This window comes from Lissotriton helveticus, chromosome 6 (genome assembly GCF_964261635.1).
Source record: "Lissotriton helveticus chromosome 6, aLisHel1.1, whole genome shotgun sequence".
In the NCBI taxonomy this organism is placed as follows: Eukaryota; Metazoa; Chordata; class Amphibia; order Caudata; family Salamandridae; genus Lissotriton; species Lissotriton helveticus.
In genome coordinates this window covers 909,797,105-909,810,851 of record NC_136067.1, presented here as the reverse complement: position 1 = coordinate 909,810,851, position 13,747 = coordinate 909,797,105, and the positions used below count along the sequence as shown (strand labels likewise).

The 13,747-nt window shown below is 41.4% G+C and overlaps 1 protein-coding gene across 4 annotated transcripts in view; it reads left to right on the top strand.

Moving 5' to 3' along the window:
• The window catches only part of LOC144763192 (protein unc-93 homolog A-like), a 441,908-nt gene that overhangs the window by 407,824 nt on the left and 20,337 nt on the right, over positions 1–13,747 (top strand). For all 4 annotated transcript variants that reach the window (XM_078648552.1, XM_078648553.1, XM_078648550.1 and 1 more), the window contains one exon: positions 8,326–8,461. In XM_078648552.1, coding sequence (XP_078504678.1) covers positions 8,326–8,461 — 136 coding nt within the window. The remainder of the gene's footprint in view (positions 1–8,325; positions 8,462–13,747) is intronic.

The window sequence follows — 13,747 nt, the reverse complement described above, 5'->3', positions numbered from 1 at the left end:
GAGGTGGTTGAGGTCCTTCTTGGTGGGTTGTTCGGTGGCTCTGAGGCTGGGGTAGCTGCAGTTCTGGCAGGTGAAGGGGCCGTGTGTGCGTTTTGGGGCAGCCTTGAAGCAGGTGTGGGTCCGTCCGGGGTTGAGAGCGTGGAGTGTGCTGGCATCGTAGCAGTGGTGCTCGTCATGGCGGGTGCGGAGACCAAGGGTTCTGACGCTGGGCGCGGTCCAGGCGCAGATGGGCGCAGACGGGATTGCCTTGGACACACCTTCGGCGCACCAGCGGCCGCACAGCGGCCGCCATACATGGGGATGTGGGAGGGAGGAGCAGCTGGGAGGTGGGAGGCAAGGACAGCGAATGTGCAGTGAGGGGGCGGGGCCATAGGGGACGCAGTGGCGGGGATGGGAGTGGTGAGGGCACAATCAGGGGCAGCAAGGGGGAAACAGAATGCAAAGACGGGCACAATCAGGGAAACAGAAGGCAACAGAAGGAAACAGAAGGCAAAAAACGGGCAGAAATCAGGGGCAGCGAGAGGGGAAACAGAAGGCAAAATCGGACACAATCAGGGAACAGAAGGCAACAGAAGGATACAGAAGGCAAAAAACAGGCAGAAATCAGGAGCATCTTTCCAATCTGACTTTAAATCATAGACAGGCACTGAGTCAGAGGTGCTTGATGGAATGTCCATCATTTACATTATGTACAAATTGGACCCAGCTCTCTTGGTAGTCTTAAACACATCTTCTGGTTTCAATACCCTTGACTACATTATTTGATGTAGAGAACAAAGGAGGTGATCCGAGTAAAGAAGTAGCAGTTAAATGGCTGCAATCTTTTGAAGAAAATAAGGAAGTCAAGATCATTCTGGACAGTGTTTCATATCTCCTTAAAAAGGGGCACTTTTCGAGCACAACTATACCCATGGTTGCTACTATGATTTTTCAACATATATGTAAAACATTGCATGATTTATTATTCTGTCAGAATGTAACATTGCATACCAACAATAATGATATACAGTTTGCCCTTAAACTCTTCAACAATAAGGGTGAAGACAGAAAAGAGTGACAAGCTTTGAAACTTGGACCTGAAGGGATGGATTCCAGCTTTCTGTCCTTTGATGAGCATTAAGGTTCATTTTAGCCAACAGATAGTTATTACTAATTATACTGATGTTTTATTACTATTGTCTTTGGGGTGTTTGTGTTTGTCCCCTGTTGCTGTGATATAGGAGTATGGGGACAAATGTGGGCAATGGATATCATTCTTAGTTTTGATAGATTTGTTATTTTATTTAATTCATTGGTTTATCTTTTTCACCTTAAATTTGAATTCATATTTATTGGCCAGTAAGTATGATGACTGACTCAAACACCTCTCACTTGGAGCAGCTGGACTCCAGTTCTGCTTTCCTTTAGTCATTGCTTCATATTTCTTTCAACTCTCTTAATACATGGTTGGTTCTGTCTACCTGATCTTTCACTTTTGATGTGCAGGAACTTTACATCACAGCCTCTGCGATAGATGCACACTATCAGTGTGCTAAAGGGGGAGCCTATCTATGGCCATCCACACCCAAATACATCAGGAGGCTAAGAATGCTGCAAAATTATAGTCAGCAAAGTGCCTTATGGTACACACCAACACAAAGAACAATCTCCCTGCCCATCCTAATAATACGTATTGGCAATATCAGGCCTCCAAACATGTCTAAGTTACACTTTAAAAAAAATGTTATGCAGTACCACTAAGCTGAACTAGGTTCAATGGTTGTCTTACTCCTGGGGCTCCTTCCTTTGGAATCATTTTGCCTATATATGTCACGATTCGGTCCCTGTGCTCTCGTACCCACCACCAGGGGGCCGCATAGTGGGACTTTCCAGTCTTCTAATAAGCTTCCAGCCACTCCCCTGCATGCATATCCTGACTACCAGCCATTTGGACACTTATTGGGAATTGACATCCATTCCTAATCCATGCCAGGTTTTTTAAAAGCCAGCCTGCTCATACTTGAAGGCAGCCTAATCATGCCTGAAACTCAATTACCCAGAATTCCCTGCTCACTGCTTTGTCTCCACCCCTGCAGGCCAAGGATGGGTGGAGGAATTCCGCTCACCTGTGGCTGGCTGCTGCTAGCCTGCTCACACCTGATGCATGTGATTACTGAGAGCTCTTTTAAGCCCCAGCTCCCTTCAGCCCATAGTTTGTCATTGTAGTTGTTTACCGGTGAGACCGATCCTTGCTTCCAGTGCTCCTCAGCTTTTGCTTTTCTTGTTTCCTGAGCTTTAGTTATGCCTTGTTACTAACCTGCTGCTGTTTTCCTTGTTCCTGAATTAGCACTGCCTGCTGTGCTACCCTGTCCCCTGAGCCTTAGTTTTGCTTGTTCCTGAACTGCAGCAGTTTCCCTGAGTTCCTGAGCTATAGCTATTCCTTGTGCCTGAATTAGCAATGCCTGCAGTGCTCTTGTTTTCTGAGTTCCTGAGCTATACTTATTCTTTGTTCCTGGGCTTCAGCTATTTCTTGTTCCTGATTTCCAGAGCTTCAGCTATTTCTTGTTCCTGATTTGCACTGCTTGCAGTGCTCTCTTGACTCCTTCACTCCTGATCTGTAGCTATGTCCTGTTTCTTGAACTAGCACTGCCTCAGTGCTGCCTTGACTCCTGAGCCTTAGCTCACTTCTTGTTCCTGCCCCAGCACTGCCTTTTATGCTACTTTGTTTTCTTGATTCCTTAACCTGCACTACTCTAGTATACCCTTGTAGCCTCCCCTTCTATATATCCCTTTCCAGTCCCTGCCTTTCTTCCCATTTTCTTGGTTCCAGTTCTAGTTTGCTGTCTTTCTATTCGTCTGTCTTACTTCTGTTACCTTGTATGTTTGTTACCTGCTTTCTGACACGTGTGCCCTGTGATTTCCTTCCTTTCCTGTTAAGCACTCCTCCTTGCTAGCTCCTTGTCTATTGTGCTTGTGTTCAGTTCTACCCCCTTGCTGTTACTGCCTTGCGTGTTCCTGTTTTATCGCCAGGATCCGTGGGCACAGCTGACTACCTAGGTGGTGTTTCTTGTTCACTGTGAATATTGTCTTTGAGTTACATTTATAACATCACCATAGGTATAAGCTCCACAGACCCTGCCTTTGCATGCATATCCTACATGTGGGTATTTGCAGTCAGTATCTGTAACAGCAATTGTGGGTAAGAAACTTACTGAGCTTCAGTCTTACCGTGTGGAGCTCCTGAGTGCTTTACCCCACACCCCCTTTATTGTTAATGTTGTTTAATATATATGTCCTGCTCATTCATCCTGGGTGTAGTTATTCTGAATGCTAAATTGCCTTGTGAGTGCCCTTCCTTTCTGAGTTTTACCCATCTTGTTCACTTGTACATGCTTCCCCTTTGGATCCCTTTTTCTCCTTTGATCCTGGGCAGCGCTGTACTCCTCTTCCTGTGTACGTTTTCTACCCAGTTCCCAATCCTTGACAAGTCCCTGACTGTGTTCCCCACATAGTCCCGGACAGTCCCTGACAATATATCTCTACATTTATATTATGTTTTATTATTAATTGTTCTATCCGTTTGTTCTTTGTTTTGATACTACAATGACTACTTGTACAATATGCAATTGGGCTCTGTATTTTGTTGATCTGACAGGTATTGGGAGCAAATGCAAAACACAGGAAGAGCCAGGGTTGTATCTTTATGAAGTCCATGTACTTTTCATGGTTGTCATTGTAGACGCATTAACTATGCACTCAATGTTTTTTGCTCACAGTCAGGCTGGTACTAATTGGCTTAAGGATTCCTAGTATAATCATCTTCCTCCCTGGTATGAGCTTCTGTATCCGCGCGCGATCTAGCATTTTCACGCAGATGTGCCTGATGCACTTTTGCCGTACCCCCATCTCACGCCCTTATACATGATCCATTCAATCGTCCTCGCATTTTGGCGTTGCAGCAAAAGTAAAATGGATAGGGATTCAGTCCCGGCCCTTCCTGCATTTTGAGTTTGCTCCCAATACAGGTCATCTAGATACATGGTATAAGGTACTCTGCTATCACTTTGTGGCACTGTTTGGAATTCAAGTAGCTGTACTGCTAAATCTTTGGACAGCTGCTCTGTACTCACGGTCAGATACTTCCTTTCCTCACCCGCTTTCCATCTAACTTCAAGATTAAGAGCTAAGAAGAAACCCAGAATCTTGTCTACTATCCCACACTACTGTGGGTTATTACTAACCTCCCATTATATATTGATTTAGAATCATTATCCGACTGGTGCAGTTGTAAGTATTTGCTTCACTTTCCATTTTGGCACATTGTTTCATTGTTACACAGTTCTGCTAATTGTCTCCTATTATTCATTATGAATCCCAACACCCTACCACATCAGATTGACTGAAATGATCTACTGGGTGAGCACATTAATTTATAAATTCAATATCTTGAAAGTGCAGTTAATCATGCACCCTGCATTCTCTGCTTATTTATCATGGCTTCTAAGGCCCTAGTAAATATCTAATTATTTTCTGATTTACTTCCTTATTATCCTCAACCAACCCATTCTATATAATTTTATTCGTAATACTGTGCGGTGATTTTTTTATAGACCACAACGCTCTTAAAACTCATATCCTGAAAATGACCTCGTAGTTGCCATAGAGTTCAATACACCATCAAATATAGACAATAGATAGACTCACTGACCCTTTATAGTGAAAAAAACATCAGTAGTCCAGAGTCATGGGCAGCCGCGGCCCGTGGAGGGAGTTGCGGTGGGGCAGAAAGGTGGGGCTGGGGAGGGGCAGGGTGGGGGGTGCTAAAAACCGGAATATGGATAATTGGAGGTAAGTAAACAATTTAATTAATAAAACTAATTTTGTAGCGCGGGCTGCATCGCATTTTGCGATGCAGGGTGTGCTATGATATTCGTTTTAGAACTTTCCCTACAGTTTAGGAGATTTGAACTTACATCTGATCAACTACCAGGTCATATGTATTCAAGAATTTACTCTGTTTCATTCATACTACTTGCAACTACATTCTAATGTCACTACTCATATAGCAGGGTAGCTGTTTGACTTAGTAATCTCATTTGAAAATGACATTATGACAGTCAATACTGTCATGTTCGGATGAACAGGCGACTATCATATTGAATTCCTAAGGCTCTGTGTCTCACCTACAAGCTCATCCTTTATAGGAGAAACATTTCACTGGATGATTTTTTCCTATTTCGGATGCATTTTCAAATCTGGCTTACTTATAATGGATACCTCTTTCAAATGTGGGGAATTCTGCACAGAGGTCTCCTGCCCGCTACACTCATTTTCACCCATTTACTAACGACTGATTACATCTTGAATAGCATCTGCTTATTGGTAAATAAATGTTCTTTATAAACTTAAATGTACTTCTGAAAAAGCTGAGTCAGTGGTGGCACAAATACCACCAATACATTAAACTGAATACCTTCTTGAAAGCCTATAAGCAGGCTATACGATAGGTTTCCTCTCAATATTAATTTTCCAGAGTACTCAATTTTATTAAAACCAAAAGGACATTTTTAAGACTGTTGATGGTCTTTTTGGTATTACTTGCTTAACTCTAGCTTCTTACCTCGCATTTTCTTTTGCAATGAAACTGCCACCTTTTTTATCTACACTCCTATCAAATTCAAAAGCAAAAATTAGTTGATGTGACATAACTAAACTTCACATAACATAAGACAACATAATGTAACACAATTTAAAGCATGTTTTGAGTATGTTTGTGCAATCTTTGATCTACATGGGTTTAGATTCGGGTCCCAGTGCAGTTAGTCATCTTGTGTCTTTTTTGTCTGTGCCTTATTTTTTGTTATGTGATTGTCTCCATTGTAGCCAGTAAACAGACTGGAAAGAGTTCCTGTTGGGGTTAGGTAGGTTTGCTGAAAAATAGATATGACCTATCTGTTCATACCACGATGACTACTAGCTATTTTGAAATGGAGGTTTTTGAAGGATGTGAAATTTACCTGGGTTTTATGACAAACTTACTATGCCGTAACGTTTACACAAAGAGCTGGGCATCTTGAAAGTAACAACTCATACAATAAATTGGAAAGAGTATGAAGATTGTGTAAGTGAATCTGATTACTCAACCCAAGCTTGTCATTTCGAAAATGTTGCTCCTTTCTTGATTGTTATGCCTATTTACAGCACTATTAGGAGAAATTGCCTGTTAACAGTCATGAGGGGTGTAGAGGTAGGGCCTGTGTAAAAAGTTTTATGTTTGACTGAAAAACTTAAAATAGTTTTCTGTGCTTCTAGTTACATAGCTAAAGCATGCGTTTCACACATCAGATATGTAGTTATGAAGATATGTAGATACATAAATAAATATGTAACAATATATTTTGCTCTCCGGGGGAAATATGCTGTATATCTGCACAAATCGTTGAAATAAGAATTTGAATATTTGTGTGTAGTATTATTTAACATATTTTATGTATATATGGTAATTCACGAATCTTAATATATTGTGATGTCAATTTACATCTAATATGGTGTGTATATGGTCTTAAAGATTTGTTTTATTAATTTCATAATAAAATTCAGCCCTTTTTGTAAAAAATTGCTGGAGAACCTTAACCCTACCCGATAAATAGAGATAGTATTTTGTCTCACAATGAAATATAATTATAATGAATGGGAATACTCCTCTCAACGAGAATCATCACTTAGAATGGCATGCTAATGCCATAGATGTCGCCTTACTCATTCAATGGTCAGTTCAGTGTTACTAGATCTTCTATGAGCTAGATTGGAGCTCAAACTATTACGTCCATTTCTTGCCTATTGGGCAGGCAGCCACTGCCAATGTGGGTCAATGAATGCACTTCAAATATGTCAACATGTAGCTAGTAATGTATAAGATCCAGAGACCTGCTCCGATGGAACATTTTATTCTTCATTCTTCTTGCAACTCTTCATCTTCGAATTTCCTTGCAACTCTTCATCTTCGAATTTCCTGCCACAATCCTCTTTTCTTTTTTCCATCAGTGCCTTTTCCTTTTTTTCATCACTTTCCCCTCTCACTCCCAAGCCTACCTTCTCATTCTCCTTCCTTCTGTACATCTTGCCCTTCCCTCAAGCTCTCTTTCTCCTTTACAAAGCCCTTTGTCCTTCTCCATTTTCTGCACACAATACCCCTCACCCTTGTTTTCCTGCCGTTCACCCTTCTTATTCTCTCATCAGTACTCCCAGTTTCTGTTTCCACAGTACTTCTTTGTTTCTGTTCCCCTATCCCTATGGCTTGTTCTTCCTCCCTCTGTTTTTCTCTCTTACGCTCATTTCCCAACCTTTTTGCATCCTTCTTCCTTTTTTTTCCCTCAGCTCTTCTCTTCCTTTCCTAAGCCATTCAAGTTTCCTCTGCAATTTCTATTGTGAAACTACAGACCTGGATGCCACAAATACACATATGCAGACTGCAGAGAGTAACCAGTGGTTAATTTGTCAAAAAATAAGTGCCGGAGCGCTCTTCAGGAGACAGTTTGCACCAGCCCATTACTCCTGTTAGCGCAGCCTAAAACAGAGCCAACTACTAACCATAAAAGTGGGGAGGGAGTGTGGCATAATGGCCAGAGCTGCCATTCCGAGCTGGGGAATCAGGATTCAGTCTCAGCATCGGCTAAACATTCTGTTATTCTGGGCAAATCATTTAATCTCCCTGTGCCTACCATAAATAAATGTGTCCTTAACTAGTACCCAAATGCGCCGGTGTTGATGATTAAGTGCCATTGCTGAGCACCGAAAACCACAGGTTCAAATTAAGCACTGACCTGCTTACCGCAGGACACTGCACCCCCTGTAGCACAGGGGCCCCCAGCCCTTCAAAGAGCCCCCACCCTTTGAGGGGACCTCCATTCAGCCCAAGGCCAATGTATATCTGTTAGATGCAGGAGGCTGAGGGGTCCTCATCGTATTTTGAGGTGGTGAGTCATCATGTTGCGTTACACTACTGGCAGACTGCCCTGTTCCCATACATACAGAGTACACTACCGGACTGAGAAACTGTCCATTCTGCCCGCACTGCCCTACTGCAGTTCAGCGTCTTTCAGTTTTAACGGTCTACTGCGCAGTTCTGGGATTTGGGGACACTGCATCAAAAGGGTCACAACTCCGTCCTTTGTAATTAAAAAGCGTATGGCATCCTCAACCTCGCTTATTTTGTGCCCTGGGTTTGGTCATTCCTATCATTTATATACATGTTTATGGTAGCTCCTTAAAAATAACCTTTGCTTAAGAATGTGTAACATGGACTCACAATTCTAAACAATGCTTGTTTTTCTTTCCTTCTCTTAGTCCTACGTGACCTGTGCTCTGGGGATACAGTTTGTGGGATATGTGATGATCTGCTTTGGCGCCACCAATTCCATCCTCTCAATGCTGGCTGGAAAGCTTTCGGAGTACACTGGCAGGGTCGCCATGTTTGTACTAGGTAAGAATCTCCATGTGTACAGGATAGTGAATGGGTGACTAAAGCCTGAAGGAAAATCTCGGCTTAAATCCTTCTTGTGTGAAAAAGCAACACCCCTTTGCATCACATTTTATTCCACAAAATGCATAGGTATATATATTTACTCTTTCCATTTCTATTTGTATTCTATTTGATGCTTGTAAAGAATCTGAATGGCAAACTATGGGAAAGCAAGGTCCTTTAGCTATATTGTCATATTGCTATCTGGAATTAAAAACGTATCGACGGTATACTTCTTGTCTTCACAGATTTATATCTTGTTTGTCACATATCATAAATGATATGCACAAATTAATTAAAAGCAATTCACCTTTTAACTGTACACAAAAGGTAAGGTGCACAACAATGAATACCTGATTCGTTTTGGCCTTTGTAGCTTCATGGTACTTTGGTACCCATTGAAGGGTGCTTGACCATCTCGTTATATATTAGTTTTAGCATTTAAGGTCCAGGGAAGATAGTGAACCTAGATGGAGAGAGAGTATGCGGTCACTTAATTGGATCCTACTATGGAATGACCTCGTAAGTCAAATACGATATGATATACAACACTCCATTCAAGGAATATAACATGGTTCAAAAACTGACAGGATACATCAATCATACACGCTCATGCCATTTCGCAAACAACAGTAGTTACAATAGTAGAACATTGTAGATGATGACATCCCTCCACATGAGTTATGAAATAGTAGTATAGGCTCCCTAGCTCCAAGGAACTGAGATCAAAAATAGGCCTTCAGAACTCTTCTTTAATTGTCACAAAATATGAAGCTTTACAAACTTTTCAGAAATAAAATAGCTTTCTCCCCAAATATTACCTTACCAATTGTATTCAAGACTTGAAACTAAATTCCACCTTTTCATAATGGATGAAAAAGCTGAATTCCTCAAAACACAAGATTTTTATTTATATGAAAATCAGCTTTTGTTAATTTTTACAAAATACAAGCAAACGCTTGCCATTTTCAGTCAATACATAGTACTGGCACACATAGAAAGAATCTGTCGTTTATGCCCATTTTCTTCTTCATCAAATGCGAGGGATGTCTATCATATTGGAATAATTTCAATCCCAATCAAGATACAGATAAATGCCCACAAGCTATTAACTCAAAGGGACCATTTTCAGGCCTACACATCTAACCAGGAATATCCACAATGTAGTAATGAACACCCGCAAAATGTGAAGAAGGTGCAACATTATGTTAGGGATTGCAGGAACTAGGTATGGAAAAATCGGAACAAGTCATGGATGGGCACACTTATCTGACTTATAGTCCATGGTTCATTGAAAACCCCATATGCTCAAACGGACTTCTCAAACACGTGCTCAAACAAGACCATTTACTCATCCACAGACACACACCCAAACACGCACATATATGCATGCATCCACACAGATGCACTTCACCTCAACGCCAACTTATTTTTTAATGCAATTGGTGCTGTAAGTCATCCTAAAAATTCGCTTCCTGCTCAGGCTATGGGAAAATAGTTGAACATCAGGCAGAAACTGTCAAGTTCTTCCCTTCTCGGCTCATGGTTGAAACCATCAGGTAGTGTCAGCTAAGACCCAGGAGGGGCATACGCATGGGGGATCCTTGCTTGTACCAGCACTATTGCATACACATTTGTGTGTGTTAGTAAAGCTCAAGGGGTTTTATGAACATGCCTACTGGAGGAAGATGACTGCTCAGCTAACCATCCACCCACTGAAGCGCTCGTGTTAGTGGCAGTCACTAGCTAAGCTGAGGGCCTGATTTAAGGACCTCACTAAAGCTAATAACTAAAAGAGTGCCTAGTCTGAAAGTGCTGCGGCTCTGTCCATCCTTTTCTAGCAGCCAGACATGGCGCTGTCTTGGACAGGTCGAAAACCATATCTTCTGAAGATAAAGTTGTTTGGAAGGTGGTGTAATTTAGCAAGAAGATGATCCTGGAGGTAAAATCAAGCTAAATATTAGCAAAGACAAATACCACTGATTCAAAAACTCAGTGAGCACTGTTTGCAGAGACGAAACAGCCCTGAAAGGGATAGGGCTCTTTTACCAGATAGATATATACCACCATTTTTGGATACATGCTGGGGGAGACCTGAAATTCCCTGAAAGTCATGTTTGTTTCTGCAAAACTCACATTTACCTCATTACATTGGAAACAATAGATGAAAGCAGTTTGTAAGTAGCTTATAATCCTGGCTTCTGAACTTCAGGTTTCAATAATCACTGTCCACTTCAGTGTGAGCTGTTTGGGGTTTCCAGAAGGGAGGCAAGAAATCCAGTTGTCCCCCTGTCCTCGCTAGGTCAAGTCCCAATCGAGGATGTCAACACTTTTTGTACAAAGTCGATCATAATAGCTGTTAAATAAGGCAGTATAGAAGAGGAGTATACTGGATAGATTCCAGAAAAGCCATAATCTAAAGAAATAGGTTATATTGCAAGATTACAATTTGAGGAACTCCCCTCACCGGAATTTAGATTAGTGTGAATGAAGAAGAATGACTGAGTTTGAGAGATTTCAAGTTTGTGGATATTCACCTCCTTACTACTAATTTTGAAGAATAGACTGCAAAATTATAAAAGACATTCATAATGGACTAATGTTTTCTCTCAATTTTCAATACAATAAAATGAACTAGGTAGATATGGTTAATTACTTTCTGATTTGAGATTTTTGATAAGGAGGACAGTATTGTAAAATTAAGGTGTGACCCTCATTTTCCTATTGAATGTTACTGTATCACTAAAAGGTTAAATCTAGACAGGAATTATGATTACTAGAAGAGTATCAACCTTCCATTATAATTTCTAATGACAGCCTTTACCCTTTATACTCTGAAGAATGTCATTACATGGGCTGATTGGGTAAAAGAAGTCATGAGCGCACTCTATTGATTAGTTATATAAGCTGTATGATTTTTGCTTGATGTCAGTAAAATCGCAAGGAGGTGCCATACATAAACTGAAGTTTTTCAGTACTCCTTGTCTTTTAATCTGTAGCTTCAATGTTAATGGACAAGAACTAGTGTGTGTTTCCTGTGCATGGGTGTTCTGGGGCTGACTGAAAAACTGTCAAGTTTTCTAGAGAATGTGTGAAGAAGCAGCTACTCATGACCATAACATGAAGACGTTCTTCTAAATTGATCCTTCTGTGGGAGTGCAGTGCAAATTGCTGGACTTTTCATTTATATAATTGTCCCAACATAACTTAAATGTGTCTTTTGAAATATACACATATCTCCTTTCCTGTTCATTGAACCTATAAAATGGTAATTTTCACTCTGAGACATATAGGAATGCCCTCCTTTTATCAACTAGCAAGCAATCTGTAATCAAAAGCAAATTATCACGTTAGTCCTTATTGGGCTGTAGTGAAAGGCTTAGTGGTAAGATAAGAAATCAGGGGTTTAGTGAAATGCATCATTGTGCATAGTTCCCTACATTTTTTGACAGGATTTTGATGTTGGTGTTTGACTCTGGTCACTGGCAGCTGCTAAACACCTCCCAGTGTATTTGCTTTGACACATAATAATGACAAATAATTGGCCTACTCCATCTGACATATTTGACATTTAGGGAAGATCATAGTAAAGAGGCACAGAAATCACACCAAAGGCATTGCATTCGAATGGCGAGTGTGGGCTGCATGGCAGACATTAGGGCCTGATTCAGAGTTGCCACAAATGTGACAGATATCCTGTCCACCATATTACAAGTGCCATTGGATTTAATGCACTTGTCTTGAACTGCTGTAATCCATATGCTACAGCAGAAACATGCCAGAAAGAACCATTTTGTCATGTTTAAAGATTCCTTCTGACTTTAAGTATGTCACTTCTCACTCAACTGTGTCTTTAAACCTAATTGCCTAGTTGCATGATGGGCAGAAGTGAAACATGGTAACTATTCACTTACAGTGTCTCTACAGTAAGAGGATTAAACGGCCACATGCATCATTGCACCCGTTTGCGATTCCTAAATTGCGAAAATGAAGGAATCGCAATTTAGAAATCGCAAACTGCAATGCATGGAAAATTCGCATTTTTTTGGGAGATTCTGTATTTTTCCTTAATTGCGATTCACAATTTGCGAATCGCAATTAAGGAAAACCCTTCCCATTGATTCCTATGGGCCAAAAGGCCCATAGGAATGAATGGGAAGGCATTCTGGAGTTCTGGACTCTTTGGTTCCGTCCAGAGGTGTCAGGGATAACACCCGAAGACCCCGGAGTTCAACCTGCCTCGGTGCACAAACAAACAGAAACACGGGCTTCTCGATGGTGGCGTCAAAGACCAAAGGTTTATTACTGCAGGGACACAGAAGTCACAGAAACTACACATGGGCAGTATCTAGGAGCCTGTTCAATTTGTACAAAGAGGGTTGCTCCTTATATACTGAATATTGGGCTTCAGGCAAATTTCTTTACATGTTAGCACATTCCAAAACCTTTGTATCTTAAACAATAAATATTTGGCGTTGCACAGGAATCGTCAACAATATCTGATGTCAAAACATTACGAACGAGGGGTTCCCACTATTCCATCATAATCCCATGTCAACTTTCCATTCAAGACCCGGACCGCCTCATCGTAAATTTCGTTACCTCCCCCTAATAAAGGCCCAGAAGGAAAGGAGCAGAGCCAGGTGCAGAAGATAGAAAAGTAGGATAAGAGATGTTTGTGGGTCGTAAATGGGCACGGTTACCAGCTTCGGCCGCCTAATCATGATCAGACCAACGAACACGAGAACCAGTATAGCAGGACTGGCCTCAGGCTGGGGAGGCAGCTCTTGCCGAGTCATGCTGCCACAGCGTTGCTGGCCTAAGGTGCACGTGTCACTAGCAAGGTGAATTGCCGGCTAAAGCCTACGTGTCCTTAAATGAAAAGAGGTCATTGCGTGTCCATTGACTATGTGAGGGCAAGGAATACAAAATGGCTTCCTTGTTCTAAGATGGATGCCACGGGTAGAACAGAAATGTGTTTGTAACAGGAGTGCTCTTGCTCGTAGCATAGCGAAAACACCAGGATATACTAAATGGATCATTTGCGGTTCACTGATACCAAAATTATGCATTTGCGACAATGTTACAAACACGAATAAAATCGTCACGGAACCTCAGACCCTCCTTTTGCCCTTACATAGGCAATTACTCAGTCTATGTCTGAACCTAACTCTATGCTCATTAGGTCAGTGACATGTTGTTGCATCATCATTCTGTCTCGTGTCTTTTCTCCTAATGCAGGTGGTT